The 25,087-nt window shown below is 46.3% G+C and overlaps 1 protein-coding gene across 8 annotated transcripts in view; it reads left to right on the forward strand.

The window, feature by feature from the left end:
- Positions 1 to 3,676: 3,676 nt before the first annotated feature.
- Positions 3,677 to 25,087, forward strand: part of SZRD1 (SUZ RNA binding domain containing 1) — a 28,109-nt gene continuing 6,698 nt past the window's right edge. For 4 of the 8 annotated variants that reach the window (XM_009000487.3, XM_002750327.5, XM_009000488.3 and 1 more), the window contains exons 1-2: positions 3,677 to 3,754; positions 24,644 to 24,693. In XM_009000487.3, the coding sequence (XP_008998735.1) occupies positions 3,704 to 3,754; positions 24,644 to 24,693 (101 nt within the window). In that variant the 5' untranslated portion in view covers positions 3,677 to 3,703. Of the gene's footprint in view, positions 3,755 to 18,919; positions 19,017 to 24,643; positions 24,694 to 25,087 lie in introns of all 8 variants that reach the window. The other 4 variants (XM_009000485.4, XM_009000486.4, XM_009000490.3 and 1 more) reach the window with 2 other exon arrangements.

Genomic DNA, 25,087 nt, shown 5'->3' on the forward strand with positions numbered 1-25,087 from the left:
TACTTAAAAAAAAAAAAAAAAAAACATTAGCTGAGCATGGTGTCACGTACCTGTAATCCCAGCTACTCAGGAGGCTGAGGCAGGAGAATTGCCTGAACCCAGGAGGCAGAGGTTGTGGTGAGCTGAGATCGTGCCATTGCACTCCAGCCTGGGTAACAAGAGCGAAACTCCGTCTCAAAAAAAAAACAAACAGAAAAAGAATACAAATTGCAGGTGGGGAAGAGTGGTTCCTGCCTCTATTTCCAACACTTTGGGAGGCTGAGGTGGGTAGATAACCTGAGGTTAGGGGTTCGAGACCAGCCTGGCCATCATGGTGAAATCACATCTCTACCAAAAATACAAAAATTAGCTGGGCATGGTGGCGAGCCCCTATAGTCCCAGCTATTTGGGAGGCTGAGGCAGGAGAATCCCTTGAAACCAGGAGGCACAGCCTGCAGTGAGCCAAGATGGTGCCACTGCACTCCAGCCTGAGTGACACAGTGAGACTCTGTCTAAAAAAAAAAAAAAAGAATACTAATTACTAAATTTCACTTCAGAAAGATTAATGGCATACTAAAAATACAGGAAAAAACACATTCCAAGTCAGATAACTTGGATATAGCAGCCAAATGGAACACTACTAAATGACATGCGTTTAAAACTGAGAGAAGGGCCGGGTGCGGTGGCTCATGCCTATAATCCCAGCACTTTGGGAGGCCGAAGCGGGTGGATCACGAGGTCAAGAGATCGAGACCATCCTGGTCAACAAGGTGAAACCCCGTCTCTACTAAAAATACAAAAATTAGCTGGGCATGGTGGTGTGCGCCTGTAGTCCCAGCTACTCGGAGGCTGAGGCAGGAGAATTGCTTGAACCCATAAGGCGGAGGTTTTGGTGAGCTGAGATCGTGTCCAGACTGGGTAACAACAGCAAAACTCCGTCTCAAAAAAAAAAAAAAAAGAACTGAGAGAAAAACAAGAACATGTCAGTAAGAATACAAACACTTGATGTTTGCTTATCTCCCTGCTTTTTTTTTTTTTTTTTTTTTTTTTGAGACAGGGTCTTGCTCTGTTGCCTAGGCTGGAGTGCAATGGTGCCATCTTGGCTCACTGCAGCCTCCTCCTCCTGGGTTCAAGCAATTCTGCCTTAGCCTCCCAAGTAGCTGGGATTACAGATGCCCACCACAATGCCTGGCTAATTTTTATAGTTTTAGCAGAGACGGGGTTTCACCATGTTGCCCAGGCTGGTCTCAAACTCCTGACCTCAAGTGATCTGCCCGCCTTGGTCTCCTGAAGTGCTAGGATTACAAGGGTGAGCCACTGCACCTGGCATCTCCCAGCTTTTATATTTTAAGAAAGAGGGATGATTACAGAGGTGACAATTATCAATCTTCCTTGAGCAGGCAAGATACTCCCATAATGATACTAGTTAACCCTCAGGACTCTTACTATGAGTCAGGCAACTGTTCTAGGCTTTTTAGCATAGTAACTGGTAAATTCTTAATATCTACTTTCGAAGTAGCTACAATTATTATATCTAATATATACACTAGGGGAAACAGACATAGAATCTGTAAGTAACTTTCATAAGCTCACACAGCTTGTTCAAGTTGAAAGTGCCTGAAGTTGAACTTAAGGACCATTTCTATACTGCAGAAAAAAAGACAGAAACCTGTTTAGAAAGAGACATAAATAATTAAAAAAATTTTTTTTGAGACAGGGTCTCTGTTACCTAGGCTGGAGGGCAGTGGCACAATCATGGATGGCTCTCTGAAGTCTCAACTTCAAATGAGCCTCCCTCTTTGGCACCACGACACCTTGCTAATTTATATATATATATATGTCACATATATAAATATATATACATATATGTATATGTGACATATGTAATTTATATATGTGTATGTGATATATATATATAACACACCTTGATATATATATCACATATACATACACCAAAAAATATATAGTTGTTTTTTTTTTTAAGATGGAGCCTAACTCTGTCACCCAGGCTGGAGTGCAGTGGCACCATCCCGGCTCACTGGAACCTCCGCCTGCGTGTTTCAAGCTATTCTCTTCCTCAGCCTCCCAAGTAGCTGGGATTATAGGCGCGCGTCACCATGCCCAGCTAATTTTTTTTTTAAAGTAGAGATGGAGTTTTGCCGTGTTAGCCAGGCCAATCTTGAACTCCTGACGTCAGATGATCCGACCGCCTCGGCCTCCCAAAGTGCTGGGATTACAGGCGTGAGCCACCATGCCCGGTGGTTTTCTTTTTCTTTTTTTTGGTAGAGATGGGATTTTTGCCTCATTGCCCAGGCTGGTCTTGAACTGCTGGGTTCAAAAGATCCACCCGCCTCACCGTTCCAAAGGGCTGGGATTATAGGTGTGAGCCACTGCGCCCAGCCCCATACATAATTTTTAAAAGTAATACTAACATTTATCTACCATTAAAGACTCAGGAGAACTTTAGTAGCTGGGAATCCCACTGGTTGTCCCAGCTCAGATGCAATATTATCTTTACCGTCTTTACCTCAAAGTACAGTACAGGATATAGTATTTTTTCTTTTCTTTCTTTCCTTTTCTTTTCTTTTTTTTTTTTTTGGAGATGGAGTTTCTCTGTTGTTACCCAGGCTGGAGTGCAATGGCACAATCTCGGCTCATGGCAACCTCCGCCTTCTGGGTTCAAGCAAGTCTCCTGCCTCAGCCTCCCGAGTAGCTGGGACTACAGGCGCGCACCACCATGCCCAGCTAATTTTTGTATTTTTAGTAGAGACGGGGTTTCACCGTGTTGACCAGAATGGTCTCGATCTCTTGACCTCGTAATCCACCTGCCTCGGCCTCCCAAAGTGCTGGGATTATAGGCGTGAGCCACCGCGCCCGGCCCAGGATATAGTATTAATAAATGGTTAGAATACTGCTTTATGAACAGGAAATACTCTAATCATTTTCAACCTATCAGAAATAATAAAATGTTCTTTGCATCCGCAGATATCTTTCTTCCTTTTTTTTTTTGAGACGGAGTTTGCTCTTGTTACCCTGGCTGGAGTGCAATGGCGCAATCTGTGCTCACCGCAACCTCCGCCTCCTGGGTTCATGCAATTCCCCTGCCTCAGCCTCCCGAGTAGCCGGGACTACAGGCGCGCGCCACCATGCCCAGCTAATTTTTTGTATTTTTAGTAGAGACGGGGTTTCACCTTGTTGACCAGGATGGTCTCGATCTCCTGACCTCGTGATCCACCCGCCTCGGCCTCCCAAAGTGCTGGGATTAGAGGCGTGAGCCACGGCGCCCAGCCCCGGCCTGACATCTTTCAATAACCTGTTGGTGTTTAAAAATGTTTTCAGAATTCTGAAGATACCATTATCTGTAGTTTAGGAAAACTACCACTCACTTTAAAAGAAACAAAAGTTTTCTTTAATTGCCTGCCCTTAGAAAAGATGGTTCCAAAGAACACACTTCCGGTACTCAAGATCATGACTTCCCTTGGTCTCCCATTCTATGAGAGATAACGCGTTGGCCCTTAAGAAAGATGGCATCTTGCCGCCTTCTCTGCCCCCTTCCAAGATGGTTGCCTCAGCGCTCTTGGGACCTTGCCTGGCGCCTCTTCCGGGCTTGGCAGTGGGCGGGGTCCATTGAGTAAAGCCTTGCGTGCCTGCGCCCGCGACGGAGGTGCGCATCAAAGCGCAGGCGCGGGGAGGGGGTGGGGGAGGAGGGAAAGCGGCGAGTAAGATGGAAGATGAGGAGGTCGCTGAGAGCTGGGAAGAGGCGGCAGACAGCGGGGTAAGGAAGAGCCGCCGCCCCGGGGCAGGGTCGGCCGAGACCTGGCGTGAGGGAAGCCTCCGGGGAGCGGGTCTGGAGATAGTTCTCCCCAAGGAAGGGCCCCACACGCTGGGCTGGGGGTGGAGGAGAAGCCCCCGGTTCCTGAGCGCTGTGAAGGCCTCTTAAAGGGGCCGCGGTCTGTTTCCTTTCCTTTGCCTGATGCGCCTCCCTCCGCCCCCACAACGCGCGCGTCACCCGGGGAGCCCCACCAGCCACTTGGGGCCTCCTTTCCTGGCCTCAGTACCCGCTCGCTTGCCCCGGGCCTCCCTGACCCTTTCTTTTCGACGGTCCCTGTGGCCCGAGGCACCATTTTAAAGTTGCTGTGCTCTGACGGGGAGGGACACACCATGTGGGTGGGTGGGGGACCGGGGAGGCACGTCCGGCTTCGCAGGAAAGCCGGAGGAGGCAGCCGAGGGCGGGGGGGAAGTTGAGGCCTCTTTGGGCTACTCAGCTCTGCTAAGATCCCCCACCATCCGTCATGGTGGGCGAGTCTGGGTTTTTTTCTCTTTCACTTTTACTCCAAGAAGAGTTTGTGGGCAGGCAGGCAGGTCTCACGGGGACCCCGCCAAAGCAACCGAAAGCTCTGCGGGCAGCCCCTCTGCCACTCAGTGATCCGAGGCCCGGAGAGGGTCTAGGAGTGCGCTCGTCGGAGTCCAGGGGGAGGGGTGCAATATGTAAAAACAGCGGCATTCCTGGGAGAGGAGTGGGGAGATGGACCGTTCGACTTGTTTTTGGAGTTTTTGTCGCCTCTAGAAACTGTAGGAAAACATTTTATCTCAAACAGGATGTGTCAATTCTCTTAGATTCATGAATAATTTGGTCTTTTCAGAGTTTGTGGTGACCCTTGTGAAGATCAGGAGATGCCTTTTTCGTCTCCTCGTGTTCGTGTCTGTTGGCTTCACTGACATCCACCTTAAAGGTTTATGTGTGCGAGGAGTCGAGTGTACTAGGGTAGAGTAGGCGCTGGATTTTTCTTCCAAAGTGGTTTTCGAGGTTGCTTGTGAGCCCTGGAAGAGGCGGGGAAATTGACCCTGGCAGCAGTAAGTGGGTGTATCTAGCTCTACGGGAATGTTGAAACTTGGCTTTGAAGTTTTTTCCGCTGGTTCAGCATTTCTCTCACGGTTGTTTATGTTTTTCTGTTTAGCATAATTGAGAATTTGAAGGATTCGTTCGTTCAGAGGATACTTAGTAGAATTCTTAATGTGACAACCATCTTTCTTGAGTTTTGGCTTAAGTAAAGAAAGTTAAAGATTTTATAGGGAGTAACAGGTGTCGGTGGGTTACTTGTTCATTCAGCCAGCATTTTTGAGTGTCTGCTGCATGCTGGGCAGTGTTCTTACCAGTGACTGTGCCCGAGAATGCAACATTTTCGGTAGAGGCGTTTATTGCCTACCACTAATCTGAGTGAATCATCCTGACTCTCTTTGGGTCATCCCCTGTAAAAAAGCTTGGCTTACAGTTTTAATGTCATGCAAATGATATGTTTCTTGGGCATCTCAGCCTTTCTTTGATTTTCCTGACCTGTTTCAAAGGGTCATGAGTTCTTCATGTTAGAGAAATTGGAGGCAAATGAACAAAAATGAACGTAGGCAGAAGTAAGTAGGGCTTACTTTAGTAATTTTTCAGAATGGGTAAGTCAGTTAGAAATTAGCTAGTGCAGTTCCCCCATTTAACGGCTGAATAAGCCTAGAGATATGACATATAAAGACTTAGGTCTTTCTGATGCTTGTCCAGTGTTCTTTCTACTATCCCTTACTTTAGTAATGACCTTTAAAAATGTATAGAGGTGCGGCCGGGTGCAGTGACTCATGCCTGTAATCCCAGCACACTATGGGAGGCCAAGGCAGGTGGATCACCTTAGGTCAGGAGTTTGAGACCAGCCTGGCCAATATGGTGAAATCCTGGCATGCGCCATTGTGCCTGGCCTTTTTTTTTTTTTTTTTTTTTTTGAGAGGAGTTTCGCTCTGTTGCCTAGATCTCACTGCAGCCTCCACCTCCTGGGTTCAAGTGATTCTCCTGCCTCAGTAGCTAGAACTACAGGTGCCTGCCACCACGCCTGGCTAATTTTTTGTATTTTTAGTAGAGATGGGGTTTCACTGTGTTACCCAGGATGGTCTTAATCTCCTGACCTCGTGATCTGCCCGCCTCAGCCTCCCAAAGTTCTGGGATTACAGGTGTGAGCTACTGCACCCCACCCATGCCTGACGTTCCCCCCCCCCCCCAGATGGGGTTGCCCAGGCTGGCCTTGAACTGGGCTCCTAGTAGATTACAGGCATGTGCCACTGTGCCTGGCAGCTTTCATTTTTTTCTTTTTTTAAGTCATTTATTTACTTATTTATTTTAGATACAGGGTCTCATTCTGTTTCCCAGGCTGAAGTGCAGTGGCGTAATCATAGCTTACTACAACCTTGAATTCTTGGGCTCTAGCAGTCCTCCTGCCTCAGCCTCCCGGAGTGCTGGGATTACAGGCATGGGCCACCACCCTCAGCCAGTTTTCATTTTTAATATGTTTGCCTGGACTTATAATTGAACGCTGTCTTGAATTTGATTCCCTTTTCAAATTTCACAAAGGTTCTTGTAAATATGCCCTTTTGAAAGAGGGGAGCCAGGGAGACACTCTGTCCACATCATTGGGAAACCAACTGACTGCAGGCCACATGCCTTTCATATATAGGTATTCCCTCTTCCCACTGGTAATGAGCTTTGAATACCCTACTCCCAAACAACAAAAACTGGGTGAAGACTAATTTTAAACCTGAACATTGAAACTCCATAAAATCCAGAGGCAGAGTCAGTTCTAATCCTTGAAAGTAAAGGATTTTGGTGATCCCTGTTCTCTAACACCACAGAATTTTCTTTCTTTCTCTCTCTCTCTCTCTTTTTTTTTTTTTTTTTTTTAAGATGAGGTTTCACCGTGATGGCCAGGCTGGTCTTGAACTCCTGACCTCAGGTGATCCAATCACCTTGGCCTCCCAAAGTGCTAGGATTACAGGTGTGAGCCACCGCGCCCAGCCTCTTTCTTTTTTTTGAGACATGGTCTCTTGTCCAGGCTGGGTGCAGTGGAACACTCACTGCAGTCTCGGGCAATCTCCACCTGAGGCAATCTCCGCTTCAAGCAGTCTCCAACCACCTCAGCCTCCGAAGGTGCTGGGATTACAGGCATGAGCCACCATGCCCAGCCAAAAATTTTTTGACATCATGTAGAATTTCTCCCCTATCCTTCCTTCCTTTCTTTTGTTTTCTTTTTTCTTTTTCTTTTTTGAGAGGGAGTCTCACTCTCGCCCAAGCTGGAGTGCAGTGGCGAGATCTCGGCTCACTGCAACCTCCACCTCCCATATTCAGCCAATTCTCCTGCCTCAGTCTCCCAAGTAGCTGGGACTACAGGCGCACACCACCATGCCTGGCTATTTTTTTTTTTTTGTATTATTAGTAGAGACGGGATTTCACCGTATTGGCCAGGCTGTTCGTGAACTCCTGACCCGGTGATCCACCTGCCTCTGACTCCCAAAGTGTTGGATTACAGGCATGAGCCGCTGCACCCGGCCTCCTTTTTTTTCTTAAGACAGGGTCTTGTTTTGTTGCCAAGGTTGGAGTGCAGCTCACTGCAACCTTAGCCTCCTGAGTAGCTGGTACCACAGGCATGTACCACTATGTGGATGGCTAATTTAAAAAAAAATTTTTTTGTAGAGACAGGGTCTTGCCATGTTGCCCAGATTGGAAGAATTTTTTGTGTGCAAGTCATCTGAGGTCATTGTTTCCTATATAGCTTCTGAATTCTTAATATCAAGTCCTATTCTGTCGTTTAGAGAAAGACTGACTTTGAGAAATACCTCACATATTCTGTAAGTAAATAGGCTGCTTTTTGCTTTTACTTTGTATGGCAAATACTTTTTTCTTTTTCTTTTTTTTTTTTTTGACAGAGTTTTGTCCTATATCCCCAATGTTTAAGACAATAAAATCTGCTGGGCGTGGTGACTCAATACCTGTAATCCCAGCACTTTGGGAGGCCGAGGTGGGCAGATCACCTGAGGTCAGGAGTTTGAGACGAGCCTGGTCAACATGGTGAAACCTTGTCTGTACTAAAAATACAAAAATTACCTGGGCATGGCAGGCACCTGTAATTCCAGCTACTTGGGAGACCGAGGCAGAATCTTTTGACCCTAACCTGGGAGGTGGAGGTTGCAGTGAGCGTGCCACTGCATTCCAGCCTGGTCCATAGAGTGAGACATTGCCAAAAAAAAAAAAAAAAAGCCTAGTTCATAGTGTTGATAATGAGCTAACCCAACTGGAGGAAGGCGGCAGATGATACATAACTGCAATTGGTTATTATAAAGCATTAACAACCTCTGATCTCCTATATCTTGCAAGTTTCCTTTTATTCTTTTTTTCAAAGTCAAGGCATGTAGCTAGTAGGAAGAAAATGCATCTTAAGTTAAAGGATGACTGGTCTTCTGGATTTAGAATTGAAATTTATGTTTACTTTCTACCCCCATGAGCCAGTCATCCAAACACTGCCCTATCAGTGATGGTGGATGGCGTATGAGTCCTTAGGAAGGTGTCACTAAACATTAAATGACTATTGTGCACCAGGCGTAGAGGTCCGGTTTAGTGGGGGAGTCAGACAGGTTGGCAGCACTTTCAGGAAGAGGCATAAGTGGAATACCATGGCTGGATCAGAGAAGGTCTTGTACAGAAGATAATGCCTAAGTTAAGATTTGAAAGATCGGTTGAATTAAGCAGTGTTAAGTCTGGGAGTAGCAGGTAGAGTGTAGGGCCAACTCCAGCGTGGATGAGGAGGCCGAGAGACAAATATGCAGCATTGGGAGGGCTACAAGTATTTCCTTCTGGCTGGAGGGGGAGGATTGGCAGGGTTGAGTGGAAAGAGATGAGGCCACAGAGGTATGTAGGGGCCAGATTGGGAAAGGCTTCCTTGTACTTGGTTATGGAAGCTCGAACTTTGTCCTGTAAGTGCAGGGAGCTTTGAACTTTTTTTTTTTTTTTTTTAAGTAGAGGAGTGATATAGCTGTATTTATTTGTTTATTTTAAAAAATTTTGCTTGGGTGTGGGGGTTCACACCTGTAATACCATAACTTTGGGAGGCCGAGGCAGGTGGATCACCTGAGGTCAGGAGTTCGAGACCAGCCTGACCAACATGGAGAAATTAGCCAGGTGTGGTGGCACATGCCTGTAATCGCAGCTACTCAGGGGGCTCAGGCAGGAGAATTGCTTCTCCTGCAGAGAGGCAGAGGTTTTGGTGAGCTGAGACTGTACCATTGCATTCTAGCCTGGGCAACAAGAGCAAAACTCCCTTTCAAAAAAATTTTTTTTAAAAAGTCTGGGCATGGTAGCTCACGCCTGTAATTCTAGCACTTTGGAAGGCTGAGTGGGCAGATTACCTGAGGTTGGGAGTTCGAGACCAGCCTGACCAACATGGAGAAACCCCCTCTCTGTTAAAATTACAAAAATTTGCCGGGTGTGGTGGCGCATGCCTGTAATCCCAGCTACTCAGGGGGCTGAGGCAGGAGAATCACTTGAACCCGGGAGGCAAAGACTGTGGTGAGCTGAGATCACACCATTGTACTCCAGCCTGGGCAGCAGGAGTGAAACTGTCTTAAAAAAATTTTTTTTCCCTCTTTTTTTCCTTTAAATGTACCTGATAGCAGTAACTTAAGCAAAAAAAAAAAAAAAAAATTTTGTTTTGAGTCAGTCTCACTCTGTTACCCAGGCTGTGTGCAGTGGTATGATCATGGCTCACTGCAGACTCGACCTCCCAGTCTCAAGTGATCCTCCCACTTCACCCTCAACCTTCCGAGTAGCTGAGACTACAGGTATGCACTACCACACTTGACTGATTTTTTATTTTTTATAGAGACAGGGTCTCACCATGTTGCCCATGTTGGTCTTGAATGCCTGGACATAAGCGATTCTCCCATTTCAGCCTCCCAGAGTGCTAGGATTGCAGGCGTGAGCCACGACATCCAGCCCATAGTTAGATTAAATTTAGGAGACCAGAACTTTGATTTTCTTCTCTTTCTTTGGAGAAGAGGCCATTCTCCCCAGTGCGACTGCCACTTCATTCTGGGGTCCCCGGTGCTTCCTGTAGCTGCTTGTCATTTTGGAACATGCACAGTAGGCTATGTGTAGTAGGAAAAAAAACGATCAGTTAGTTTGGGGTTACTCGATGCTGATTTCTTTATGTCTGTCCCTTCAGTTAAAAAAAGGCATTTCAGATTTGTGGTATCACAGAAACCACAGTTCCAGGTATACTATGCCTGAAGGGGCCACCTCTCAGCTGGTGCTGGTCTTTTTGGAAAGATTGAGTCTTACAGACTGTGATTTCCTCAAAAGGGGCTTTCGGTGAAGCAGTCAGGCAGTTTAGGCATGATTCTGCTGAGCAGTCTGTTCCAGAGACTCTGGAAAAAGATTGGTTTCACTGTGGCTTCAAAGAAGGGAGGATAATGAGTTTTTCACTAGTAACTTTTCAGTGCTTTTCATTGGCTGCATAGGGGGCCTGTTCCCAGCGTGCTCTGGGTATCAAGAGAGCTGCCATGGTTGCCATAGCTGGAAATTCCAGCAATCACTGGCCTTCTTGTTTTTACTTCTATGGCAGGAGAGGATTTAACTCATCTTTCTAAAACTGTTGGTACAATCCTGAAGAGAAAAGTCGGTGTTGTCTCGGTCTGATGACTCAGAACATTCCAGGGGTCAGCCCTTTTCAGTTTTCACCTCTCCACTGCTGTGGGCCCCCATCAGTTTCTGGCTGGATCAGGTAGCTTGCCTCCACAAGGTGTGTTCTGTCAGGATGACTACTGACTTGATAGCTTCCTAGCAGGAGATTGAGTTTAGCTACTTAAATCTGTAGCCAAGTATAAAATAAAATAAAAATTTTAAGCAGTAACCATAGAGATTTTTTTTCTTGAAGAGTGTTTTTCTTAAAACTGTTTGCTCCTACCAAGCATCTTTCTCTTCAACATCTAGCTCTGTGCAGGGTGTTAAGGTTAAAAACATGCCCCAGCCGGGAACAGTAGCTCACACCTATAATCCCAGCACTTTGGGAGGCCGAGGCAGATGGATCACGAGGTCAGGAGTTCAAGACCATCCCGGCCAGTATTGTGAAACCCTGTCTCTACTAATAATACACAAAATTAGCCAGGCATGGTGGTGCGCCCCTGTAGTCCCACCTACTCAGGAGGCTGAGGCAGGAGGATAGCTTGAACCTGGGAGGCGGGGGTTGCAGTAAGCTGAGATTGTGCCACTGCACTTCAGTCTGGGTGACAGAGCAAGACTTTGTCTCAAAAAAAAAAAAAACAAAACAAAAAAACTATACCCCGCAGAAATTAGCAACAAACCCCAATAGTCTGTATGGAGATAGATTTTTTTTACATATAAGGTGGGTTTCTCTGTCGCCCAGGCTGGAATGCAGTGGCGCAATTTCTGCTCACTGAACCTCTGCCTCCCAGGTTCAAGCAATTCTCATGCCTCAGCTTTCCAAGCAGCTGGCACTACAGGCACATGCCACCATGCCCAGCTAATGTTTTGTATTTTAGTAGAGACGAGTTTCACCGTGTTGCCCAGGCTGGTCTCGAACTCCTGAGCCAGGTGGTCTGCCCACCTAGGCCATCCAAAGCCACTGCACCCGGTCCGAGACAGAGAATCTTGTCCCTGATGGTGAGACACTTCAAAATGTCCCTCACAGTAAGCCATCCCCTTCCCCCAACAAACTCTTTCCCTTATAAAAGGAGCACAGGAAATAACAGGCATTCCTTTCTAAAAGGAATAATAAATATGTACAGTTAAAATTGCGCTCTTCAGGGGCCAGGGTGATTAGGTAAGATTAAATAGAAGGAAAGAAAGTATGACTTGAGTCTGGAAAGGTCAGGACTGTCACCACTCTTCACTGACCTTTGAGAACAATTCCCAGCCCACATGCTCTGCCCTCCCTAGCTTATAAAAACATTTATGAACTTCCATGTGTCAGTAGTGTTTCTGCTATCTAGTTGCTCATCTCACTGGTGAACAAGCACTGAGCCTGTAGGAAGCTCCCAAGTCCCTCGGGCCCTTTTTGGAAGAGCTTCTAAGATCGATGTTATATGACCATCTACAGCCCAGGCAGAGTGCCTTTTTACATTCATTCTCAGTGACCTTGTGTGGTGTAGGTGCTATTATTCCTGGTCCCTGGAGGAGATGATGTGGTCAGTCCAGCTGTGGCTGTTAGGCCTCGCTGACCTGAGCCCATACTCTCAGGGACCTTTTTTGGAGAAGTTTGTTTACATTTGCTTCTCACCTGATAATTAACTAGTTAAGTGCTTTAGGATGCTTACTTACTAGTTCTTTTGAAGCATTTCTTTTGTTTTCACCTGGATTGACCTCCTGCCTCTGTAGCCTGGATGAGCTCATAAACTTCGCATCTCTGAGAAATTTGAACTCAGTGCTCAAGAGCCAAGCGATAATCCTGCTGTCAGTTGTAATACTGAGAACGGTGACTGCAAGTGAGATGCTGGTTAAAATCTTGATCATAAATGAGAAATAACTTTTCAACATTTGGCCAAGTAGAAAAAGATAATATAAATAACTGTTGGGCCTGGTATGTTGGCTCATGCCTGTAATTCTAGCATTTTGGGAGGCTGAGATTGGTGGATCACTTGAGGTCAGGAGTTCCAGGCCAGCCTGGCGAAATTTTGTACTGAAAATACAAAAATTAGCAGGGCGTCGTGGCAGGCGCCTGTAATCTCACTACTTGGGAAGCTGAGGCAGGAGAATTACTAGACCCTGGGAGGGGGAGGTTGCTGTAAGCCGAGATTGTGCTGCTGCACTCCAGCCTGGGCGACAGAGCGAGACTTCGTCTCAAAAAAAAAATTGTTGCTTTGGATTTTTAGATGGAGGGGCTAGTGGTCCCACCTCATCTCCCAGACCGATCTGGAACTTGTGGCTTCAGTCAATCCTCCTGCCTCAGCCTCAGCCTCAGCCTGAGTAGCTGGGAGTACAGGTCCCTGAGTCACTGCACCCAGCCGGCAGGATTTTTTTTTTTTTTTTTTTTTTTTTTTGAGATGGAGTTTCACCATATTGGTCAGGCTGGTCTCGAACTCCTGACCTCAAGTGATCCACCCACCTCGGCCTCCCATAGTGCTGGGATTACAGGTGTGAGCCACTGCACCCGGCCAGGATTTTTAAATATTGAACTTGAATGCCTTTAGCAGGTCTTGACTGCTCTCTGCTGTCCTCTCCTCTGATCTCTACTGCAATCTCCCTTTTCCTGTTATTACCTCTTGTGCTCCATTCTGCCCACTTTAGTCATCTGGCCTTGGAGGCATTGTGTTTGCGGCCCCTGCTGAGTGGTGGTGATTCTAACTGGGCTTTGATGAGAGCACACTTGGGTATTGAACTGAAATCTGGTGGATGAGGGTAATAGTGTCTTTGTTCCATCCTCTAAAGTCAGTAATGCCTGATATTTCCTTTGGGAGAGGAGCCTTGCTGTCATTGTAAAAGGTAGCAAGAAAGGATAGTGTCCTTCTGCCAATGAACTTTTCTCCATCAATGGCAATAGGTCAAAAGACTGGGATTTAAATGCCTGATCTGATTTTTGGGCAAATCGCTACCTACCCTTCTGTCCATATTGTTCTCCTAATTTGTAAAACTGAATTAATATAATTTGCCTTGCCGATTAGTGAGACTTAAAATACTTAGTAAAGCGTCATTCACAGGTGGATACTGGAGCCGAGAGTGCCATTGCTCTGAGTGTGAAGGCATTGTTCTTTCCAGCCACTCACAGCGTAGCCTCTATCCAGTTTGGGTTCAGGGTTCTTAAGATTCGCTGAAGGGTCACTTTCTTGCTGCCACAAGGACAAATATATTCTCTTCTGAGAGTTGTTTTGCTTAGTGTTGTACGAAAACCAAAAGGGAGAGGATTTACAAAAACACAGAGGAAGTGGGAGCCCCATTAGATTTGACCCCATTTTATTTCCAGAGCAAGACTCTTCACCATTATGGCGGCCTCTCCCATTACTTTCAGGTATAGGGCCGGATATATCCCTGCCGCATGGAGACCCTTTGAAGAGGCACTCAATACGTTGTCTCAAGATGGCATCTACTAAGTTTCTGAGGCTTTCTAGCCTGGGATACATCTAAACCGCTAGGCCTGGTTGCTGCCAAAGAATTAAGGCAACTACTTTGTATTTTTTTAAGAGACAGAGTCTTGCTCTGTCCCGCAGGCTAGAGTGCAGTTGGTGTGATCAGCTCACTGCAACCTCTGCCTTCCAGGTTCAAGCAGATTCTCCTGCCTCAGCCTCCTGAGTAGCTGGGATTACAGGTGCCTGCCATTGTGACACCTGGCTGTTTTTTGTATTTGTAGTAGGGATGGGGTTTCGCCATGTTAGTCTGGTCTTGAACTCCTGACCTCAGGTGATCTGCCCACCTTGGACTCCCAGAGTGTTAGGATTACAGGTGTGAGCCACTGTGCTTTTGGCAACTTCTTTATAGCTTTGAGATCTAGGTCTTGGGAGTCAGTTGTTTTTGTCTGTTACTGCTATTGGCCTGAGAAACCAGGGCTTTTACTGACCTGACCTGAGGTGTAGCAGCCGGCGGGATGGTCTTATCTGTCAGCCCTTATCCTAATTTTTTCTTTTTTTGAGACTGAGTCTTGCTTTTTCTCCCAGAGTGGAGTGCAGTGGCGCAATCTTGGCTGACTACAACTTCCGCCTCCCAGGTTCAAGCAATTCTCCTGCCTCAGCCTCCCGAGTAGCTGGAATTACAGGCACGTGCCACCACACCCAACTAAGTTTTGTATTTTTGGTAGAGAGGAGGTTTTGCCATTTTGGCCAGGCTGGTCTTGAACTCCCTCAGGTGATCCACCCGCCTCAGTCTCCCAAAGTGCTGAGATTACAGGTGTTAGCTACTGCACCAGACCTCCTTATCCTACTTTATTAGTTCCTGATGCCACCTGCCTTCCACTCTTCTGAACTTTTTTGCTTCTTCCTCTTGAGATTTAGGTTGAGTTTTATCACTTACTAGTTGTGTGACCATAGGCAAATCTGGGTTTGCAGCAAGGCTGATGGATGCCCCACTGAGTGTAGTGAAGGTTAGAGGTGGTAAAGGGAGGGCATAGTATCTGTTTTTTGCCAAGAAATGCCTAAGGAGCCTTAGCTCTTACTTTGAATGTGGATAGTGTCACTTCCCTGGGTCCACATAGATCCAGTTCAAATCCTGGCTCTACTTTATACTAGCTGCAGAACCATGGTCAAATTATATAATTTATCTGAATTGATTCCTCTTTATTTGCAAAACTGAGATATATTTATAAAATCCTATTTCATTCGTGTGGTTTTTTTTTTTTGGAGACGGAGTCTTGCTCTGTCACCCAGGCTGGAGTTCAGAGGCACGGTCTTGGCTCACTGCAACTTCTGCCTCTCGGATTCAAGCAATTCTCCATCCTCAGCCTCCCAAGTAGCTGGGGTTACAGGTGTCTGCCCCCACATCCTGCTAATTTTTTCTATTTTTAGTGGAGACAGGGTTTCACCATATTGGCCAGGCTGGTGATTGTTCTTTAATTCATGGGTTGGATACTATTTTAGACACTGGACAAATGCATTGAATGAAGTTTCTGCTCTCATAAGGCTTTCTCCTGGGGAAAGATGGACAATATACAACGAGTGTTTTATATATACGCTCAGTGAAGAAAAGTAAAACAGATTAAGTGTCATAGAAAGTGGTGGAGTTGCCATCTTACAAAAAATGGTCAGAGCCAGGCAAAGTGGTATGCACCTATAGTCCCATCTAGTCAGGAGGCTGAGACAGGAGGATTACTTGAGGGCAGGAGTTTGAGACCAACCTGAGCAACATAAAGAGATAGTGATCTCTTCTAATTATTTATTTTTGAGACGGCATTTCACTCTATCAGCCATGCTGGAGTGTAGTGGTGCAATCTTAGCCCAGTGCATCCTCCGCCTCGCAGGTTATTTATTTATTTATTTTTTTTGAGATGGAGTTTTCCTGTTGTTACCCAGACTGTAGTACAATGGCACGATCTTGGCTCACCGCAACCTCCGCCTCCTGGGTTCAAGCAATTCTCCTGCCTCAGCCTCCCGAGTAGCTGGGACTACAGGTGCGTGCCACCATGCCCAGCTAATTTTTGTATTTTTAGTAGAGATGGGGTTTTACCATGTTGACCAGGATGGTCTCGATCTCTTGACCTCGTGATCCACCCACCTCGGCCTCCCAAAGTGCTGGGATTACAGGTGTGAGCCACCGCACCCGGCCAGCCTCCCAGGTTCTAGTGATTCTCCTGCCTCAGCCTCCCGAGTAGCTGGGACTACAGGTGCATGCCACCACGCCTGGCTAATTTTTGTATTTTTAGTAGAGACGGGGTTTCACCACATTGGCCAGACTGGTCTCAAACTCCTGACCTCAGGTGATCTGCCTGCCTCGGCCTCCCAAAGTGCTGGGATTACAGGCGTAAGCCACCTCTCCCAGCCTTTTCTTTCCTTTTTTTTTTTCTTGTCTTTCGAGATGGGGGCCCACTGTGTCACCCAGGCTGGAATGCAGTGGTACATTCATAGCTCACTGCTGCCTCAAACTCTTGAGCTTAAGCAATCCCCTGCCTTAGCCTCCTAAGTAGCTGCGACTACAGGTGTGTGCCACCATGCCTAACTCATTTTTTACTTTTTGTAGAGTTGAGGTCTTACTTTCTTGTCCTGGCTGGTCTCACTCCTGGTTTCAAGCAGTTCTCTTCTCTCGGCCTCCCAAACTGTTGGGATTATAGGCATGAGCCACTGCCTCCAGCCTTAATTTTGTATTTTCTGGAAGCCACATTTTAAAAGTACAAAGAAACAGAAGAAATTAATTTTAATATTTTTAATTTAACTGAATATATCAAAAATAGTCTTGTTGTAACATGGTCATCATTTTAAAATACGTGACTTGTTTAAAAATACGTGAAGTGGCCAGGCGAGGTATCTCCCGCCTGTAATCCCAGCACTTTGGGAGGCCGAGGTGGGTGGATCACAAGATTAGGAGATTGAGACCATCCTTGCCAACATGGTGAAACCCCATCTCTAGTAAAAATGCAAAAATTAGCTAGGCATGGTGATGCCTGTAATCCCAGCTGTTCGGGAGTCTGAGACAGGAGAATCACTTGAACCCTGCAGGCGGAGGTTGCAGTGAGCCAAGATTGCGCCACTGCACTCTAGCCTGACAACAGAGTGAGACTCCATCTAAACAAACAAAGAACATGTGAAGCATTCCTGTGGAATCAAACCTGGGGTGATAGGACTTTGGGTGCATCCCTCTCTGGAGTTATCAGGGGAAGTGGAGTAATTACAGGAGCATTGGAGGTGGCCAGTCCTAGTCCTAACAGGGCAGGACACTGTCACCGCTTTGTTGACAGGGAAACATGGCAGATATGAAACAGAATTAAACAAATCAACACGGAGGTTGTTTGGAGAAGTCCGTGGATTGCACATCTGAACTTGAAATGACTAGTGGCTGGGCACAGTGGCTCACGCATAATCCCAGTACTTTGGGATAGTGAAGTGGAAGGATCATTTGAGCCCAGAGTTCAAGACCAGCCTGGAGAACACAGCAAAACCCTGTTTCCACCAAAAAAAAAAAAAAAAAAAATTAACACCACATGGTGGTGTGCACCTACATTCCCGGCAACTCTGGCGGCTGATGCAGGATTGCTTGAGCTCAGGAGATTGAGGCTGCAGTGAGCCATGATCATGCCACTGCACTCCAGTCTGTGTGACAGAGCAAGACCCAGTTTCAAAAAAAGAAAAAAGAAAAAAAAAGAAAGAAATAAATGGTTAGTGAGGTGGGAGACCTTTTTATCTGATAGTTTTAGACCAGATTTTGCTGTTGTAGATTGCTTCTGCCTGTGAAATCTTTTGTGGTATTCCCTAGTGAAATTGGGGCCTATGCAGGAGGAGTCAGAATTCCATCCATATTTGTGATACGGGAAACAAGACCCCTTGCTGGGGAGACTGATCTGCCAGGAGACCCTGTAGCCAGAGGATGTGGGTGCCAATATCCTTCCTGAGGCTTGAAGACATGAGGTCCAGCATGGGCCTTGGCCTGCTGTAGGGGGAGTTCAGGGCTGGAACATGTTGGAAGGTAGTCCTGCCTGCTACCCCATTCTTTCTTCTCTTTGCTTTTTTCCAAAATGGTGGCTTTGTGTTACTCAGGGCCTGTGGGGCTCTGATTCTGGGAGAAATCCTGTTGTCCTCTCCAGGCTCCTGTCTCTTCTTCACATCCCTCCATGTCCACTTGTAGACTTGTGTGCCCCGATTCAGGATGAGACCAGAGGCCCCTGTGGGGCAATGATTCATAGGGAGCTCAAGGCCAGTTGTTATTCCTTGAATTTGAGGGGAAAATCGGAAATGTCATCTTTTGAAATGGAAACTAATGGAGAAAGACAAATCATTTGGGAAAATTACTTAAATGGTAACTTTGTCACCAATAAAAAGAGTATTTTCTAATTCAGAGTCCAGAGCAAGGGTCCTTTTAGATCTGTGTTCAATACAAGATTGCTGTATTGCGTGGGAGTCATGTTGGTGACACTGGAGACCAGAGGATTCCAGTTATCAGAGAGAGGCGGTGCTATGATGGAGCAGGACAGTATACTCTTCGGGCTTGGATATTGAGGCTCAGAATGGGGAGGCCTGCTGGCCTTGGGGAGTGGGTAGCAGCAGACCAGGCACTGAAAAGGTGGAGACACCCCCTCTGACTCTTGTAGTGTGACAGGTGTGGGTTTGTTCACTTTGTCTCCTGCTAGGCTAGTTTGAATCAGTCCCCCAGAGCATCATCACCCCAGGCTGTTTTGTGAACATTCATATCTGAGGAAGCACAATTGTAATCGTGCTTACACTTGCTGTGCTTTACACTAAGATCCAGAACGGCCTATTTCTTTTTCTCCTCTCCCCTTCTCACCTTTCTTTTTTCCTTTTTCATTGAACTCCTGATGTTACAGGAGTAAACCTGCCATGGTAATCTGCCTCACCTTGCAGACACATCCCTGTCATCTTTCGCCTAGTTTGTTCCTTTTGTAGCTTGTGACAGTAACAAATTAGGTTTTTTGAGGTGACCCCTTCCCTGCTCTCCTTCTTGGGAATGATCTTATCCCCATTGTACTCCTAGGTCCCATACCCCAACTTTTCAGCCAGAGGCTCACACAAGCACATTCATAGCAAGGTTAAGGGCATCAGCAGCCAGTGAAGCTGAGCTTCCTCGAATGGTGAGTTAAATTTGCAAATGTTGACATCTGACCCCATTCACCTTGTAGTTGTAGCTTTTCCTTTACCTCCCATAAAGGACCAGCCGTCTTGAGAACCACCTTCCTCCCCACGGTGCTTCTTCATGATTTCTTGCCTCTACTTTCCCTCTGGCTTTGCTTGTTCTCTGAGACCGGGAAGCTTGTGTCTTATTTCTGGAGATGTGTAGCCCACAGGACAAGTGATATCTAGGTTTGGCAATAACAGATCTTTTGCTTAGGATTTGGACCCAGAACACAGAATGACACCTCTTCTGTAGGCTGCTCAGTGCTTCTTGGTAAAAAATGAAGAGCCTTTCTAGGAGGAGGAGCTGTAGGAAATCAGGCTTACCTAGCCACCGTCCTGTGGTGTGCTTGTGCCCTCGCACTTGCCTTTCACAGCAGTCACAGAGCTTACAGTTTTCTTCCAATAGCGACTGAGGTCAGGCCTCTAACACAGGAGCCTAGACCTTGGGCAAGACTCTGCATCCTTGTCAAAGGAGAGGGTGCCCTTAGGTAAAATGATTCCTTATTTCAGGCCTGCATCTAGATGCTTCCCCACGCAAGTTCTAAGGGCAGTTTGTTTAATTCCATTGGGCTATTGCATCTCTGGGGGAGTCATGCATTTTCCTTGTAATGTACCCTGTAGGAAAGTTTTGACTCGGTCCAGCTTTTCAGAGCACGAGTCTGAGAGCAGATTGATTGCAAGGCCTTGTCTGAGAAGAGAATGGACTGACTCATGATACCTGGACAGACTCCAGAGGGAGATATGATGCCCTCTCCAGCTGCTGGCAGAGCCTCCCTCTCCTGCTTAGGCAGCTCTGAGCATGCTGGCGTCCAGCTGGTCATCTGAAGATGACCAGGATCCGCTTTCCACCAAAGCTGCTTGGGTTTCCATCCCATTCCGTAATCTTATGGAAGAATCCCTCTCCAGCTCTGATAGAGCCCTTCTGCCTTTCACAGCAGAGTTGGATGAGAGTTGTAGTTACTGGCAAGCCAGGGAGCAGTGTGGAATTGGGGAAGATGACAGAGATGGCCAGGGTCTAATGGTTTATACCAGCATTGCCAGGGACTTGAACAACTGTCAGGGGAGGTTGGTATTCAGCATGGCGGCCTCAAAAGGTGAAATCTAGGGCTGCATCTATGGTTTACTGCCTTGTGACCTTGGGTAAGTTCCCTAGCCCTCAATTGACAGAAGAATAAAAGCTACTTTGTCTACCAAACAGGGCTGGTGTGAACAGAAAATGAATGTTTGGGAAAGAATGTTGACAGCCATAATAAATACATAATATTGATAAAAGGCATTATTTTAAAAACCGTTAGTATGATATTACATGCCAAGTATGCTAGCCATGTTCTAGTTTGGGGACAGAGGCATGTTTACTGAGACATGGCCTAGGTTGTCCTCTTGAAAGGCTTTTTCCACCCAGGCTCCTTGTGCTGGAACTGGGCAGATTGTCCATCTTCCTAAAGCCCTAGAGGAAGAAGGAAGCAGTTTGCTTTCCTTAGTGTAAACCAGAATGGGACTTCTCAAATTCAGCTCTAATATGTGAGGCTCATTTCTCTCTCTGCCTTATTTCGCTTTCACAGCGATATGAAAGTTCATATAGTGAAGTTGAAAAATTCAGTGCATTGCCAAAAGTATTAATTTGATTTCTTCTGAACTAGGTCTGGCCCTGCCCGCCAAGGCTTCTTAGCCATCATTAGACAGGGCAGCTGCTCTTTGGTGCCCTGCAGCCCCTTCACTTCCCCAGGTATGCTCCCTGCGGGTGGAGTTTGGCTACTTGCCTGGCCTGTGAAGGCATTTGGTCCAACCCTCAAAGGCATCTAAATTCTACAGCTATCAAGGCTCTGTTTATGATGGAGAACTTGGATAGGCAGTTTTGTAGTAGTATGAAACTTTAAAAACATGAAGTTATTTGTGAAAAGCCCTTAAAAGGTAATAGGCGTGGCTGGGCTTGGTGGGCCGTGCCTGTAATCCCAGCACTTTGGGAGGCCAAGGCAGGCGGATCATGAGGTCAGGAGGTCGAGACCACCTGGCTAACATGGTGAAACCCAGTCTCTACTAGAAATATAAAAAATTAGCTGGGTATGGTGGTGTGTGCCTGTAGTCCCAGCTCCTCAGGAGACTGAGGCAGGAGAATTGTTTGAACCTGGGAGGCAGAGGTTGCAGTGAGCTGAGATCATGCCACTCTACTCCAGCCTAGGCAACAGTGAGACTCCGTCTCAAAAAAAAAAAAAAAGGTAATGGAAATTAGACTAATATGAGCTGTAGTATTTACTCAGGTAATAACACTGGTATTAATACAATTAATAAAACTCTATCAATACAGTCATTTTCAGGACAGATTACTCAGTAGGCATAGATTCTGTGTGTCTGTGTTTGTCAGTTCACAGAAAACATCCAGGTTGTCCTCTTATTATATCGGCATACCTTTTCCATTCAGTCATTCAGCATTCTTTGGCACCAACTATGTTCCAAGCTGGAGTGAGAGGTTTCCATTTCAGTGCCTTCCTGGCCCCTCCAGAGACTTGATGGTGCCTCAGAATACACTAAGTTGTTAATATATTTTATTTATTTTTTATTTTTTGAGACAGAGTCTTGCTGTGTTGCCAGGCTGGAGTGCAATACTATGATCTTGGCTCACTGCAACCTCTGCCTCCTGGGTCAAGAGATTCTCCTGCCTCAGCCTCCTGAGTAGCTGGCATTATATGCATCTGCCACCATGCCAGGCTAATTTTTGTACTTTTAGTAGAGATGGGATTTTGCCTTGTTGACCAGGCTGGTCTCCGACTCCTGACCTTAAGTGATCCACCCACCTCAGCCTCCCAAAGTCAAAGTGCTGGGATTACAGGCTTGAGCTACCACACCCAGCCAAATATATTTTAAACACAGATCAGTACCAATCATAATAGGTGTCAGTGTTAGACTAGATTTAAATCTAGCTTCATGTGGTTAACCTAGTTCCTATTGTTTACAAGTAAGGGCATGGAAAGGTAAGAAGATATATGTTCTAGGAAATGCTGACCAAAAGAAAGCTGGCCAACTTTATTAATATTAAACAATACATTATAAGGCAAAGAAGATCATGTCATTAATGATAAACTGTTTAAATTACTAGAAAGACTAAGAAGAATAAGTCTCTTTTTTTTTTGAGATGGAGTCTTACTCTGTCACCCAGGCTGGAGTGCAGTGGTGTGATCTTGGCTCACTGCAGCCTCCCTAGTAGTTGGGATTACATGTGTGCACCACCATGCCTGGCTGATTATATTTTTTAGTAGGAACGGGTTTTCACCATGTTGGCCAAGCTGGTCTCAAACTCCTGACCTCAAGTGATTCACCTGCCTCAGCCTCCCAAAGTGTTGGGATTACAGGTGTAGGCCACTGTCACTGTGCCTGGCCAATAATTCTTAATTCTTTACATGGTCAGTAGATAAAATGAGTCGGTAAGAATTTACAAGATTGGAACAATATAGCTAGACAGCTTGAACTGCACCCATCAACTGAAGAATAGTTATTTTCAGAACATACAGAGTGCTCATAAAAATGGCCTACACGGGCCGGGTGTAGTGGCTCACGCCTGTAATCCAAGCACTTTGGAGGCCAAGGTGGGCGCATCACCTGAGGTTGGGAGTTCAAGACCAGCCTGACTAACATGGTGAAACCCTGTCTTTAAAAAAAAAAAAAAAGAAAGAAAATGGCCTACACACTGGGCCATGGGGCAGATCTCACCAAATTTCACAGCCTCTTCACTATGTCTGTGGTTCTTTACCTTTTGCAAGTGATAGACAATCTCATGTCTATTAAATTAAGGATGCCCAGACTTAGCACTGTCGACTTTTGGGGTTAAATAGTTCTTTTTGTGGGGCTGTCCTGTGCATTATAGGACATTTAGCATCTTCTCTGACAGTGACAACCAAAAATGGCTTAACATTGTCCAGTGTCTCCTGAGGGACAGAATCTTATCTGGTTGAGAACCACTGTTAAAGATCTTCTCTCCAGAAGAGCACATAATTTTTCTTTTTTTTTTTTTTTTTTGAGACGGAGTTTTGCTCGTTACCCTGGCTGGAGTGCAATGGCGTGATCTCGGCTCACCGCAACCTCCGCCTCCTGGGTTCAGGCAATTCTCCTGCCTCAGCCTCCTGAGTAGCTGGGACTACAGGCGTGTGCCACCATGCCCAGCTAATTTTTGTATTTTTAGTAGAGAGAGGGTTTCACCATGTTGACCAGGATGGTCTCAATCTCTTGACCTCGTGATCCACCCACCTCGGCCTCCCAAAATGCTGGGATTACAGGCGTGAGCCACCACACCCGGCCAAAGCACGTAATTTTTCATACAGTTTCTTCCATCTCCATTAGAGCTAGTTGATCTTGCCCTCACTGAGGATGGCTGAGGGAGTGGGACTTCTTCTGAGAAAAGCAGTAGGGCAGCCAAGCAGCCTGGGGGTTTGGTCTTTGTTCTGCGCACGGCTTCTCCCTGCATCCCTGTCCAGGATATAGATGCTCACACGAGTGTGTGGAGGTGCCACAGAATACTGATGGCCTGAGGGCTGAGACTGCCCTGAGTCCAATGTCCTGCTTAGGGCTTGAAGAGGTGAGGCTAGGACATGTTGGAAGGCAGTCCCACCTGCTACTTCTCAGCCTCTTTCTTCTCTCTGCTTTTCTCTAAAATGGTGGCGTTGTTTTAATCAAGACCTGTCATACTCTGTTTCTGAGCGAAATCTGTGCTGTACTCTCAGGGTTCCTGTCTCTTCCTCAGGACCCCGATGTTCACTTGTAGACCATGGACCTCCAAAACCACAAACATAAGGCACAAGTTTTATTCTAGGCCTTCTGGTACATGCCAATCACAGAGAATTCAAGTCTGTAACAGTAAAAAATAGATAACTAAAATATTAGATAGACGTGACCATAAAGGAATATAAAAGGGAGAGTTTATTCTTGAGGACCAAGTGATGAACTGTGCTGGTGGGATCAGAGAAGACTTTACAAAGGAGAGGTAGACATCCAAGCTAGGTTGTGCAGGATAAGTGGGAGTTTGCAAGGGGAGAGGACATTGCAGGCAGGGGGAATAGCATGCTGGGTTCTGGGGGCTAGTGTTAGCAAAGCAGAGACAGAAGGGGAAAGAAGGTTTGGCTAAGGCACACTCAGAAGCTTAGACTAGGTCTGCAAGCAATTGAAGAATGAAGGAGGGAAGTGACATGATCAGATTTATGTTTTCTTTTTGTGTTTTTTTGTTTGTTTGTTTTGGCCAACTCTTTATTTCATCAAATAGAGTAAGCGTTCCCAAATTTATGTTTAGAAGTTGATTTGAGTGGCTCTTTGAAGGACAGATGGGAGGTTAGAAAACTAGTTGGAGGCTATGCAAAGAACCCAGCTGAACCATGAGGTTTAGAACTATCATGGCGGCCAAGGGGCTAGAAGGGAGATGGACCTGCAGAGGGTATCAGGTCCCCAAACCCCAGAATCTAGTCCACATTTATTATGTTGAAGGACGCAGTCATGTCCCTGGCTAGAGAAAGGACACTGCCCTTAGCTCCAAAAATAAAGACCTAAGTTTTTATTTGAGAGAGATATTTTTCCTCTTTTTATATACATTTTTTTCCTCTAGGAAATAGACAGACGGTTGGAAAAAAAACTGAAGATCACACAAAAAGAGAGGTAAGGCTGTTGTCTGGTCTGAGGGCTCATGCTCTCTGTGGTTTGAGAGCTGGACAGTCAGTGGTGTTCTCCAGCTGGCTGTTAGGTTGAGCAGGTCCTAGCAGATCAGGCTCTCGGGCAGCAAACCCTTCCCTCCAAGTTGGAGACAATGACATGGTGGCTTGAGGCTTTAGGAGTGAAGCTGGGGTGTTGCCCTGCCTCTGACCTTCGTGGGCTCCCTGTGTGAGGAAGTGACAAGCTGGAAGACTTGAGTTTTAGGCCTGGCTGTGCCCCAGTTGCTCTGAGGTTTAGGGGCAAGTTGTTTCCCTACTCTGGACATCAGTTTCTTTCTCTGTGGCATGAGGAGTTTGGGCAGCTGATTTCTCTGGGTCCCCAGTGACTTGGTGGTTTAGGG

This window comes from Callithrix jacchus, chromosome 7 (assembly GCF_049354715.1).
Source record: "Callithrix jacchus isolate 240 chromosome 7, calJac240_pri, whole genome shotgun sequence".
Classification (NCBI taxonomy): Eukaryota; Metazoa; Chordata; class Mammalia; order Primates; family Cebidae; genus Callithrix; species Callithrix jacchus.